General features: G+C 44.0%; 1 protein-coding gene across 6 annotated transcripts in view; it reads left to right on the top strand.

The window, feature by feature from the left end:
- LOC144933765 (transcription factor Sox-5-like) overlaps nucleotides 1-8,111 on the top strand; it is a 298,948-nt gene extending 290,837 nt beyond the window's left edge. For 4 of the 6 annotated variants that reach the window (XM_078858849.1, XM_078858848.1, XM_078858847.1 and 1 more), the window contains exon 15: nucleotides 1,969-8,111. In XM_078858849.1, coding sequence (XP_078714975.1) covers nucleotides 1,969-2,260 — 292 coding nt within the window. In that variant the 3' untranslated portion in view covers nucleotides 2,261-8,111. The remainder of the gene's footprint in view (nucleotides 1-1,968) is intronic. The other 2 variants (XM_078858851.1, XM_078858850.1) reach the window with 2 other exon arrangements.
- Nucleotides 8,112-14,672: the final 6,561 nt, after the last annotated feature.

The raw sequence follows: 14,672 nt of genomic DNA, 5'->3' as shown, positions 1-14,672 counted from the left end.
CCCCTGTTCTATACAAGTAGCGTGTGTACGTTCTTCTCCTGTTCTATACACGTGGCATGTGTACGTTCTCCCCCTGTTCTATACACGTGGCGTGTGTACGTTCTCCCCCTGTTCTATACACGTAGCGTTTGTACGTTCTTCCCCTGTTCTATACATGTGGCGTGTGTACGTTCTCCCCCTGTTCTATACACATAGCGTTTGTACGTTCTTCCCCTGTTCTATACACGTAGCGTTTGCACGTTCTCCCCCTGTTCTATTCACGTAGCGTTTGTACGTTCTCCCCCTGTTCTATACACGTAGCGTTTGCACGTTCTCCCCCTGTTCTATACACGTAGCGTGTGCACGTTCTCCTCCTGTTATATACACATAGCGTGTGTACGTTCTCCTCCTGTTCTATACACCTAGCGTTTGCACATTCTCCCCCTGTTCTATACACATAGCGTGTGTACGTTCTCCTCCTGTTCTATACACCTAGCGTTTGCACATTCTCCCCCTGTTCTATACACGTAGCGTTTGTACGTTCTTCCCCTGTTCTATACATGTGGCGTGTGTACGTTCTCCCCCTGTTCTATACACATAGCGTTTGTACGTTCTTCCCCTGTTCTATACACGTAGCGTTTGCACGTTCTCCCCCTGTTCTATTCACGTAGCGTTTGTACGTTCTCCCCCTGTTCTATACACGTAGCGTTTGCACGTTCTCCCCCTGTTCTATACACGTAGCGTTTGCACGTTCTCCTCCTGTTCTATACACATAGCGTGTGTACGTTCTCCTCCTGTTCTATACACCTAGCGTTTGCACATTCTCCCCCTGTTCTATACACGTAGCGTGTGCACGTTCTCCCCATGTTCAACACGGGTTTTCTACGGGTTCTCCGGTTTTCTTCCATAGCTCAAAGGGAACATGCAATGCAACCAGTATTGGCGAAACATCCGAGCGCTAAAAAAAATATTTGCAATTACTCAATCGGTTACACATTGAAACATCACCTCCTACTGTCAAAAGAAACGTGGCAGGACCCTCATCAACAAAAGAGTCTTGAGACTCCCGCGTAAGCTGGTAAAATATGGACACCTCTTTTAAATGGAACTTGACTGGACTGCCTGTCTTTTACCACGAAACTGCTGCCACAGTGAGCATTTAACTTAACGTTTTGTGTTTTTTTGGACATTGAACAAAATGCTCTCTTGAATGAATGACAGTGCAGCAACAATTTCCTTATCTCTGCCTCTTCCCTCTTGAACTTCAGTTATTTGCCTATCCAATAGATCCGGTCCCCCTCGGACGCGACATAAATCCAAATTGTTTAATTGTAAACAACTATCATAAACGTGTTGTTTTTTTGGTGACTTACATATAGCTAACAGAAAAATAATGTTACTTGCATTTATTTGGCTCTGAAATGCCTCGGCAAGTCAAAGCGCCTTCAATCGCGTCTCATCCCGAACATTTGAAGGGCACCCCCAGTAGTGACACAGCACCACAGGTGGGCATTACGCTGCCAGTGGGGTGCAATTATTGCTCTGTGTTTATAATCCCGGTTGAGTAATTTTAATTTGGTCGCTGTGTGTGTTGGTGTTTGGTTGATACCGTGATTAAAGTTAATACCGATATAGAGGGTGCCACGGTGACAAGATGTTAACTACCTCACCTAGTATGCCGGATGTCGTGGGTTCGATTCTGACCCTGACGCCTGCTGTATATTTGGAGTTTGCATGTTCTCCCTGTGGTTGCGTGAATTTTTCTCCGGGTCCTCCGGCTTTTTCCCCCACATTTAGAATCAACGTGCGTTTAAGAGTATTTGGCTGCTACTATCAATTTCCACGTGATGATAAGCCACAATTTGTTCATTTTCCATTTGTGATAGCCATGTCGCTAAAATTGTAGAGTACTTTTAATGTGGTAGCTGTGTGTGTGTTGTGTTTTGTCAATTCCGATATTAAACATCGCTGTTTTTGCTTTGTGCCCAGCCCGCAGTCCCAGTTGCCCATGTCATCGGCCAGCATGGTCTACCCTGGCGCCTTCGCCATGGCCAGCTCGGCACCGTCGCCTCAGATCTCGGAGCGCTCCAGCGGCTCAGGCAGCCCTCAGTCCGGCCTGCCCCCCCCCGTCTTCGCCAACATGAGCTACGGCCTGGGGGCACCGGCAGTGCAGCCCAAGGAGGAACTCAATGGGGACGACAGCGAAATGTATGAGTATGAGGATGAGGAGGCTGTGGAATACAGCAGTGGGAATGAGCAGGAGAGCGAGCACCACGCCTAGCACGGGCGAGCGAGCGGGCAGGCGGGCGGGTGTGGGCGCATGCGCACGCGGGGCACCGAGAACAAGCGGCAGCCAGTCGTGTACGCTTCAAACTCCAGACCCAGCCAGACGACGATGAACAATTTAACCCAATTTTGAACCCCCTTCGTGTACACAGAGATTAAAAACCCAGCCTTTACAAGCAGGATCATGGGCCAAAAGCCTGCGGTAACCAGCTAAATTATTTTCTACAAATTATTATTTCTTAAATGATGCCCTCCTATTAAGTTGTGATTTAAAAAGACAAGAGATGTGCTGGACAGAATGTGCACCAAAGCGTTATCACTCGATGCTCAAAATATACTTCTGCACAGAAATACATATCTAGTAAATACAGACTGTGACTGCATTAGAAGGAACATATCGTAATGCCATGACACAATTAAGTGATGCAGTGTACGCATTTTATTTTGTCAATTCAAAACCTGATGTGATTAAAAATAAGCTTTCATAATGAGTGTATCCCAGGTCTTGCATGAAAATAGTGCAGGAAATAAAGCGACAGCATAAATACTTTTTTTTTCGATTTAAAGCTTTCGTGACTGCAGGGATTCATCTTCTTGGTTCTTTCGGTAAAGTCACGTAGAAGGGAAGTAATAAAATAATAAAAATAAAACATAATAAAATAATTCTCACGACGTTTCGGCCACAACGCAAGCAGCCGTTCTCAGGTGAAGACCAAGAAGCATAAATACTGTATAACAAACTAAAGTATGACCATATTAAATAACTCAACGTTTACTGAGCTGAATATAGTTCACATTTTCATACATTTTAAACAAGTCATATAGGAGCTTACAGAAAATAGTGTTGTTATTGTTTTCCCTCTCTTTCTCATAGATTTGCCCAAAGCCTTGATTGGGCTCGCTGTGGCCCTGTCTGCCAGTTCACCAGTTACCTCTGCATCATTAGCTCAGCAAACTATCTGCCACGTTCCGTATGTCATGTCCATGCGGTGGTTGAGATGTAAACGCATGGAGCGCCGCTGTAAAACCTCTTCGTTCTGCAACAGCCCATGTTCACTGCAGTTTATCCTCGGCGTAAACATCACAGCGTAGGAATAGAACTCGTTCTGAATAGTCTCGGTACACACGTGTGATGGTCTGTGCCAGTATGGCGTACCGTCGAATTGTACGGCCCAAGACGTACATTCATATACTAGTACACAAGAAGTAGTCATATCATATTCCGACTGGTATGCACAAACTCAAACTCTTACAGTCACTGAACTTCTAGAATACAATATTAGATTATTATATGCCCTTTTACTTATACTTAAGTCTAACATGGAGTGATCCAGTTGGTTAATTCCAGTGTTAATGTCCACTGAGATCCAGAAAGCAAATCCTAATCACTGCAAAGTAAGAACAGTTTTGGAGTGTGGTGAGTTGATGTTCTCAGCACCGAATCTCCATGTACTGTACACACATACATATATCTGATATTTGGTATTTCGCTTAATTTTGCCTTGCCCAGCTCTTGACCCGACAGCAAAACACCCCAACAACAGCCATGTGCCAAGGCATGCTATTTGGTGGCTGGACCAGGCAGACCGATTGAGAGACAAGCACTATTGTGAAACGCACTGTCGAAGGAAATTAAGGACAAAGACGTCTCGTCTCTCAATAGTGAGACGAGACCGAAAGGCTCGCCTGTTACCTTCCAGCGACGCAGCGCACTTGAGATATTTCGACATAATCGCACGTTCTTTCAATGTCTTAATTATTATCATTCTCTGGGCAAAGACGTAACTGTTGCCAAAAGGGAGTTCACAACGGTGTTCGTCATTTGATCAGGAATCCGAGTAGTTCATTCTGGATAAAATTACTGGCGAAACGTCGTACTCAGATTGTAAATTCTGAGGCTTGGCTCTCCAAACACACCGGTGTGCTGTACTAGCGACGAATTGGCCACGTTCTGTTTACGTGACAACCCTTAGTAGTTGGCTGTGTCGGGTGGTGGCGGGTTTTAACGACACATTAACCAAAAAAAACCTTCTTATGGATGATATAAGCGACGTATAACATTTGGATTATGCAAGGTGTTTTTGTTTCTTTATGAAGACTTTCACCAACATTATTGGAGGCAGTAAAAATATGTTGTACTCTTGTACAGATTCACACTCACCGTCCGTAATATGCCAAGCTGGTGTAGTAATATCATTTGCTATGTTACAGTGTTATTCCACAAAAGAAGTAACCTTAAATTACACGCATACACCCTGGACACACTTACAAATGAGATCTTCCATCTGAGGGGATTTTCCAGGTGAAAATATTTGAATAAATAATTAAAATAGCCACACACAAACAATGCTGAGATCGAAACGGGCTACACAAATAACTACACGCCTCATGTATCCATAGTGTAACGACACTCACTATATAATGTTATTGTGTTTCTGGATATTGTTTGAAATTATATCAACCAAAACAAATCTAAAAGACAAATGGAAGGTTATGTTCCTCCTATAATTTTACAATTCAAGGTGGCATCTCGGCGTCAGTAATGGTTTAGGTTCGCCTGTCCAGTGCATCGTCTGTGGAGATAGTTTGGCTGAGTGTACAGGCTAAGGCTTCGTCAATGTGTTCGGCTTGATTGTATTTAAAGATATAACTCTTATCTTTGTAAAGTATAAAAATACAACTTTAGCGAATATATTTCCCATCTTTGCTCTGGTGCGGTTATAGAGGAACCAAGTGGAGGTAAATTTTGCCCTCCGGATATCGTACACTGTCACTCAATTTGTCACCGCTTAGCGGGACGTCTTTTCTGGTGCACGCCTTCAAGAAGGGAACAGGTGCACTAAGATGTCAAGAGTCGGTGCCAGCCAGCAGCGACATGTAACACAGTGTTAATGCCGTTGGCTTATGTGTTTAGCTAGAAATCTGGCTGCTTTTGCTCCATTTTATTGGCAACAAATGTGTAACGGAAATGTTGGCAAAAGAGCAAAGAAATATATATATAATGATTTTAAGTGCCAAATGACCACCAATTTAATGCTGCTCTTCATACCCAGCAGCATCAGCAGCAGCTTCCAAGACTGACGAGTCACCACCTAGCGCACGTGGACTGGCTGGAGTGTCGCGCGGAGGGGCCAGAGCCCTCCCCACTGTTGGTCACGTACACACACAGGAGGTCGTGGTGTGTTGGTCACACACACACACAGGAGGTCACACACACAGGAGGTCGTGGTGTGTTGGTCACACACACAGGAGGTCGTGGTATGTTGGTCATACACACACACAGGAGGTAACACACACACACAGGAGGTCGTGGTCTGTCTGCTCGATAAAAATATAGAACTGAGTTTTTTTTTCTTGTCTAGCACTTCAAAGCAGTTTTTATATTTTTGGTTTTTATTTTTATTTATTTTGAAATAAATCATAAAATAGGTACTTGCTTTTAAAGCTGCATAGGTACAGAATTTCAACAAACATCTGATTTTGGAGATAAAACTAACATTTTACAGTTATATTGAGCACAATGAAAGGTTGTTTACATTTTATCCTCTAAGCGAAATAAAGTAGAAAGTGCTATATACATATTGGGAGTGTGAATGTGACCGATATTTGCAGTGTATATCGCTTAAAATAGTCCCAACTTTATTCTTGTTAAAGCATATAGCTTTTTTTTAAGACTTCATCCGGACTCCGTGAAAAACCATGAACTCGCCATCCCGGCCATCGCCCATTCGTCAACAAAATCGCAGCACTCGGTGGATTCACTGTTGTGATGAATCCGAGCACTGTGTAACAACATTGTAGGAGACGTTACATCCCTCGAAAACTGCCGTTGGCAAAGTTGTGTGTCAACGATGCTCTGTCGTTTGGTGATGAGACCGCTTGAGGGTTGACAATGGAATGAAAACGAGACACGTGAAGGAAATCTACTATTGTATCTTAGACACAATGAACGGAGTTTCTCTTGCGTTGGCATACCTCTGTTTTTATACATGTCAAAGCGCACGTTCAACACACTCCAGTGTCAATTACTGCTACTCTTAATAAAAATAATTTAAATGTCTTTAATATTTTAATTGTTATCTTGGCTTGGGCAGATTGGTACGGTTTTGTAATTGTTAGAGACTTGAAAAGGCTGTCATGTTAGTGATGTATGTGAGGCACAACATGGCTTAAGAGGAGAGCGCAGGTCTTTCTTAATTGACACAGGCCTATGTGTTGTGGGGCCTCCCTGCTTAGGACTCAGGTACATGAATGCCCATCAGCTGGCTCATGGAGTGTGCTTAGTGTATCTAACCTATTCTAATGCCGACGTCAGTTCAACGTATACGTTAGACTCCCATTACGCATAGAACAACCGACAAGTATCGTAAACATTTTGTAGAATGGAAACAAATGACAATTATAATTTTCCTTCTTGTATTTTGAATTTAGAGTGCCAAACATGTTTTTATTACTATTTCAAGACTAAGTCATAATGAATTAGATTAATATCGTCTTAGTACCCCCAAGTTCCTTCCATTATATGCACAGGCTGCTACATATTTCAACGTAATAAATGACAAACTCAGGTAAAGGTTTTCACAATTTGTAATTGATCAGCATAAACGAACTTCACTTCCTCGTGGGGTGTTAAACAAGAGACGCTTAGAGATGAGTAGAAGCACAAACTGCATGCCTTCTGCCACCAGTAGTCCAGTCGATGCTAATAGAATGGACCGTGCTGCTTTATAGGTCCTTGCTTATTGTATTTAACAGCCTTTTGTTATTAGGTTTTTATTACAAATCCCTATTTATTTATTCAGCTTTGCCCTGTATCGTACGTCCAATTTATGTGTAGATACTGTAGATATTAGTCCATATGTTGGCCATGCCAACACAAATAGATTTCCTAGCTGCATTTCAAAATATGAACATTTTTCAGTTTGGTTAAGTTGTGTCACATGGACTGTTATTTGGAATGTTGCTCGTTTCGGTTTCTTGCTTTTCATGTAGCTATCCGCCGTCGTGCAACCACAGTCAAAACTGGTGTGTTGAGAGAGCACTGTTTTAATGAAAAATGCTTAAATCAATAGTGTAAACTGTTCACAAAACATATGCGATGTGTGTGAATACTGTTCATATTGCTTGTGGGACTTGCTCACAGCTGCTGTGTAAGAGTGTTAAAATGTTCGTGTTATTTATGCAACTTTGTCTCTGCAGAGTTTTTTAGCTCCATAGTTCCCCGTGATTAAAAGGAATTGGACAAAAGCACAATGCCTACTGTCATCATATTTATTCACATCCCGCTATGAGGCATTCCACGGGCGATATGAACAATAATTTTGACTTGTAATATGTAAAAAAAAGACCGTTTTAAAAAGTAACTTTTATTTTAAAGAAAACATAAAAAAAGACAATCATATCTCAGTGTTTATTGACTTGGAGCTAAAAAAGATGAAAATAAAAGTTGACGATAACCATCTGTATGTGTAACATAGGGGAAAATAGAGTTTTATTTTTGTTTGTAACAGTGTAATATAAGTTATGTATTTACCATGTTCGTTTTTACTTTTCTAACGTAATGCTTTATTTTAAGTGGACCTTCAGTATTACGTCCAGAGTAAACGTTTGGTGCGGTCATTGTTGATCAAAAATAAATAAAAAATTCGCATTGCAATGCAGATAATAGAGTATTTGCTATTGTTTTGCAAACCAATCTAGTGCCACTTAAAATGAAGTATTATCACTCTCATGCTGGGCTGTGCTTGGTACTAGCTGCCTATTGGTAGACACAGTACAGTTCGTGTGATGTCCTTGGTGCGTACGGTCTGCAAACTGATTCGACATGACAGACACTAATAAATGTTTCTTCAGCCATCACTCCTCGTGTCCTGCACGTGATGTTTTTTTTACGTTTTTTTAAGAAGCAGCTCAAACTTCATGGCAAATTGTAAATTTTGCAACCATTTGCTGTCATAAGTAATGTCCAAGAGCAGCGGTTGCCAAACTCTTAACAGATTATATACCACCAATTTAACACAATACAACCTCAAGTACAACCACAGCAAAAAGTATATCCACATAATTAACAGACTATATTAAAACAACATCACAACCTTCAGCATTCATTATATATCTTTTTTATCAATGACGGCTATGTACAAATTATAATTAATGTAAAGCGCCTTGATAAAGGCGCTATATAAATGTCATTGAGATAAGATAAGATATGAAACAGTTAAAAATTGGAAAAAGACAGAACAAACTTACTCCATCCAGAGATCCTTTTGGCGTTTTTGGGACGTCTTTAATTGGACTGCTTGACGGGGCGCAGTTGTCGCTTGTCTGGTGAAATCTAGCTTAATTTGAGCCGGAGGTCTGCTTCTACATTCAGCGTCGTCCTGTGTGTGGTTTGTAATGGAAATCATAGCAGTGAATTTCGATAAGTTGTACAGAATGGAGTAAAAAAATGATAATGGCCCTGTCTGATTCGCCTGAAGTCCAGCTGAAGCTGACCGTCAAATTAAACTTCGATTGGACGCTCCCCTTCCTTAAGCGGTTTGGCAAAGTGTTCTTCAAGTGAAAACGGGTCTCCGATCCAACTTTTTTTTCGTGGCATCTTCAGGGCAGGAGTCACTGAAATCTGCAACCAGGCAATGGCAGTGCTCTTTCATGTCAGCAATCAGGTCCGGGTGCAGTTTCAGTTAATTTTCAACCTTAGAAATTATTGACAATTATCTCTCTCTACTTGCGGAATAATGAACTGCAGTTTGTTTTTCAACAAATTATCTTGTTTTGTCACAAACGTTAAAATGATTTGTTTTCAGGCCTTGTAGACTAGCAATCAGTTCATTAAGACAATCAGAATATTTATACCGGAGGAATCCGATGAGCTATGAAGCTCTTTTTAACATGTCCAGTATGGGCGGGTAAGAACGTTACAAGAACAAACAGTACAAAAACACGATAGTATACAGAACCATGTAAACACGTCCACAAAATAGGCAAGAATTTGCAACCACAGCTCATCAGTGAAAACGGTCAGAAAAACACAAACTTAATTTCACTTAAGAAAAATGTACGTCTCAGAATGGAGTTCAAACAGGCGGGCCAACAACACCTTGCCACGAGAAAGCCACCTCACTTCAAGTATGCAGAAGACGCTTTTCGTGGTCGGTCCCCATTTCGTTGCACAAAAGAGAAAATAACCGTGAATTTGAGGTGGCCGTGCTTTTACGACATTGACCACATTTATGCTCCCTGAATTAAAATTACCTTGAGGTTGGCAGGCATTGTTTTGGTTTCTAGAGCCTCACGATGTATACTGCAGTGTGTGAATTTGGTAGTGGGTGCAACTTCTATTACTTGTGCCAGAACTCCTCCTGACTTGCTAGTCATGACTAGAGCCCCATTAGGTGCCCACACCAATGCATTTTTGCCACTGTAGTCCGTTCTTGTTCATCAGGTTATCCAGTTTCTTGAATATCTCTTCTGATGTTGTACGACTTGACAAAAGCTTCACAAAATAAAAAATAAACTTTCTTTAACTTCCATATCTGCTTCAAACTTTACATATGCAAGAATTTCAGCAACAATTTTCCCTCTCATCTGATTGCAATGAAAACTACTTGCTTTTCTCGATGTTTTCAATTCGCTTTTTCTTTTACTTGACAAGTCATATCTAAAATTGTTCTTGACACTGTTGTTCGACAAAGGAACAACGTCCAACTTGCCTTGCAGCGTCCTCTCCAAGAACGGATGAAGCAACACATCTCTTGCAGTTAGAAGCACCGGGGTATTACCTTGTGTGTGTGCATTCCCCATCTGAGCAATCCTTAAAATTACTTCAAGCGACCCAAAGCTCTTGCATTAACACCACTTCGAGTGGTTTGTTTTCTCACCCGTCTTGGATACTTGCTGAGTTTGTTTTAATCAAGAGCTTTATCTTTGGGAGAGTTATGCTTTGTATGAAGACATTTCTGCTGGAGAAGTGGAAGGTTTTCATGTGGTGGCTTGCAAGGGATGCATAGCTATTACCATTACGAATCAAAGCATAGTTAATAAATGCCAACTCTTGTTAAGATTCATTGTATTCTGGATAGAGTTATTGGCATTCGTCCAGTCGCCGGTAAAGCACGTTTAAAACATCCACATTGGTGTCTCATAAAAAAAATAGAGGTAATTACTTGGGAGAGAAAATTGGACCGAATTACTCACTCTCCCATATTAAAAATGAGCAACCGTCATAAGAACGAGTTCCGTTTCCCCACCACTCCAAGTAATTCTGAATGCCAAACAACTGACATCATATCTTCTGGTAACTTCGCGCATACCCAACTGTTGTAGCAGCAGGACACGTTTCAGAACTGCCAGCGGGCCCTCCTCACTTAATCCAGTGGCATGAGCTAGCACGACTTTCCGGAAAATCAAAGGGTTTTTTTGTTTCCGTCTGGTTTCTCTTCAGAGACGTTGCAGTCAGCCACCTCTCCATTATTATATTACTTGTATTGAACACTACAGGAGCTCAGGCGAAAGACACATCAAATCACCCTCACGCGGTACTTGTGTGTTTCGCTGTGTTTGTCTGTCTCCATGTACAGCACTCGTCTGTCTCTCTGTATGCGGTCAGTCTCCGTGACCAGTATCCGTGTCTGCTGTGTTTTGTCTTGCTGTCTGCCTCCCTGTTTGTCTCTGCTTCGTGATTAACCAAAAAGCGGTCAATCTTTACATGAAAAATCAACAAATCTTCAACTTCTGTGTAAAACACGTGCTCAGCAACGTGTCAGGAGCGCTGACAATCTGTCTGCGTGCCACTAGTGCAGGGGTGGGGAACGTCCGGCCCACGGACCGTATAAGGCCCGTGAAAAAAATTGGTCTGGCCCTGCCAAGGCAACCGCAGGCGGGACTCGAAATTCAATAAATCTAGGAGCAAACCTGGAAAAGCAGTTGCGAGTAGCAACATTATCAATACCAGCTAACATCACACGCCTCACCAAAGAGAAGCAGTTCCAGCCATCACATTAGCTGTGAGTTAATTAAATGTTTGACCAAAGATAACAGGCTAATTTTTAAGTTGTAATTTTGTATGGCCCGCGAATAATGTTATAAATATCCAAATGGCCCTTGGCAGAAAAAAGGTTCCCCACCCCTGCACTAGTGGTACACGTACCACAGTTTGGCAACCCTTGGCCTCGAGTTTCCTGATGGGAGCACACACGGTTCTATTTAATGCAACTTACGTGTACAAACGTCAAGTACAATTTGGATTTGTAAAGCGTCTCTAAGAAAATCCTTCCCCATGTTGCTACAAATGGGGGTTATGCACGTCGAGAGGGTGTAGAAAGCTGCTGATGGTAATTACAAAAAAATATAGAGGATCATTTTTGAGGACTTCGGGTTAATAGTAAGGGAGAGGGAAGACGAAAGTGTACAACTACAGTCACTGGTGGAGCCAGTGGGGGGGAGGGGGGGTGTCACGTGCCCCCCCCCCAATTATCCGATCGAAATCCCTAATTTAGATCAGATCCATTGGAGTTTATTAGTAATAAATCGGCATTTTGTGACCCCCACTGCCACTGTGTAGCATATTATGTGCCAAGGACTCTATGAGATGATAGGACGATAGTCTGAGTCCATAATTGGCAATAAGTAACGGCAAAGCAGTTATAAGTGACTCAGAATTGTGCGCAGTTGCGTAAACAGTACACGACTTCCCTGAAGGCAAACACCTTTCAGCGAGCGCGATGCCGATCACACATGGGTCGAATTCGACCCTCGATCAATGGCTGCGCCATCGCCGCACATGCATCGAATAAAAAGCAAGGGACAAGTCTTTACTATTGTAGTGTTGTAAATAACAGATGAATAAACTCCTTTAAGGCACACACTGGTTTATTGTCTTTCTTTCGACACAGTCCCTACACACACGGAGGGATATACGGTTCCCTCACCCGTAGCCTAAGGAGGTACAGCCTCCGTACCTGGCGGACCTATACACGGGTCTGGCTGCTAGCCTAGGGAGGTACAGCCTCCGAACTCGCGGGAGCTATTCTCAGTCTACTCGCTACCCAAACGTCCTCCGGCTGGGACCAAGGGAAGGCAAGCTTGACTCACCGCTGGCTCGGTGGGTCCACTTACCACTGGTCGCGCAGAGCCTTAGCTCTTAGAAGAGCTGCAAGGCTGGGGAGCCAAGGTCCTGCCTGCCAGGACCTATTCTCCCCTTGACCGCTGGAACACTGAGCCTTAGCTCTTAGAAGAGCTGGAAGGCTTGGTCTAGGGTCCTAGCTTCTTCAGCCCGGCTTCAGTCTTCGTGTGAGAACTCCCGCGCGCTCCCCGCGCTCGCCCTTTTATACCCGTTTGTAACGGTCCTTATCCAATCCCACGCTCCCTCGTGGAACCCTCTGATTGGTTCTTTACAATCCGTGGTTTCGATCCTCTTTACCTCATCTGACCCCTGGTCGTTGGTCTGGCGGGAATCTATTGTTTACGATCCGCTCTCACCTCAGAGCGGTAACACTGCTGCATTGCCCCTCTGATACATAGTGGCCCCGCAGGTTACCGAATAGAGTGTCTAGCACCTCTACATCACCCCCCCTTTGGAAGCTTCAGCCATCCCGACTGCAACAATGGGAAACCCCAACAATGCAAAACGAAGTGTGTGTGCTTTGCGAACAAGAACAAACCAAGAACAAGAATAAATACCCAATATAAATACCCCCCCTTAATAACACAACATATGTACAAGGTAAGTAACATTTAACAATTGAACAACATGCACGACGCAACAACCCAGGCAGCAGTTGCTGAAAAAAACGATGCACCAACGGGACCATGTCGTACAACATAACGTAGATATTACGAAAACCGGCGGGATTTAACACGCGTGTGTTTCGCGGGACCATCGAGGTGGCCCCTTCAGCGGTGCAGGTAGATCAGTTGGCATGACAGGAGTGTCAGGTGGGTCAGGAGGCCTTTCCGTGGAGACCGCTAACGACCCATGGTCCCCAGTGGCTAATCGTGGCCTGCACGGCCCCATCATTCCTGCGTCATCTGCAGGAGGAAGGACACGTCTGCGCTGTGGATTAGGCACCAACGGGGCAACATCTGGCTCGTCGGACACATGGCACGCTCGGCCCTCTTGTTGTGAGTTTGACGCAGAGATGCGCGGCGCAACAAAAGGCTTTAAGCGAGAAGGGTGAACAAACCAGCAACGCCGTCCCCAACGGATTTTAACACATTGTGGTCGCACAACCTCAACCACTTCTACCGGACCCCGCCATGGTTTAAGGAGTTTTGCCGATGTAGACACCGGCACCTGGGGGCAATGAAGCCATGCTTTATCTCCTGGCGCCCACTGATGCGTGGACGTGTGAGGGGCTTGCAGACTTGAATTTGCCCACTGGCGGGAGGCCGAATTTTCGATGGCCGCATCACGTGCCTCGGAGAGCTTACGGAGGTTGAAGTGCAAGTGATCAGCGAGCTTTGATGACTGTGGAGGCTGCTCTATCTCCAGCCAAACATCGGCGGGGGAAATGGCATCCCTGCCGTACATTAGAAAGAATGGGGAGAACCCCGTCGCTGCGTGTGGTGCCATGCGGTATGCGGCGAGGATCCCCGGAACCTGCAAGTCCCAGTCTAGGTGGGATTAATCAACCTGATGGCACAGCATAGAGGTGAGGATCCTATGCAGGTGCACCACCATGCCGTCAGTTTGAGGGTGGTAGGGTGAAGTGCACACCTTCTTTGTGCCCAACAGGTGGCATACATCGCTCAACAGGGTACTCGAAAAATTTCTTCCCTGATCGGTCAGCAGCCGTTCTGGAGTGCACTTGTCCAAGACGTAGCCCTAAACAAAGGCGTCCATGACGGCTGCTGCCGACTGGTTGGGGAGGGCCCAGGCCATAGGCCACCGCGTAAAATACTCAACCCCAACCAGAAGGTACTTGATACCACGTGACGTAGTAAGAAAAGGCCCCAGAATTTCGAGAGCTACTAGCTCTTACTCTTAGGTTTTTTTCGGTAAAGTCATGTGACTTTTCCGGGGAGAAAAGAGAAAAAAAGAAAAAAGAAAAAAAACCTAAGAGTATGAATCCTTGCAGTCACGAAAGCTTCAAATCTAGCTACTAGCTCGTTTACACGGGACACCGAAATGGGCTGCAGGGGCCGGCATGCAGGCTTCGCTGGCGAGTTTCCATTGCGCACATTGAGTACAGCCCAGCTAAATATCGGTCACATCACGCAGCATGCCTGGCCAAAAAAATTGTAAACGTAGCAAGCCGATGGTTTTGTGAATGCCCAGATGCAACAATCGCTTGTGTGCCACCCACACGGCCTTACATCGCAAAGCCGAGGGCACCACAATTTTGTAATGGCATGAATCAGCATCCCAGTGCAAAGCGAATTAATTAAACTTCCCATAACGTGAGGCC

This window comes from Lampetra fluviatilis, chromosome 8 (genome assembly GCF_964198595.1).
Source record: "Lampetra fluviatilis chromosome 8, kcLamFluv1.1, whole genome shotgun sequence".
In the NCBI taxonomy this organism is placed as follows: domain Eukaryota; kingdom Metazoa; phylum Chordata; class Hyperoartia; order Petromyzontiformes; family Petromyzontidae; genus Lampetra; species Lampetra fluviatilis.
This window is presented reverse-complemented; position numbering and strand designations above follow the sequence as displayed.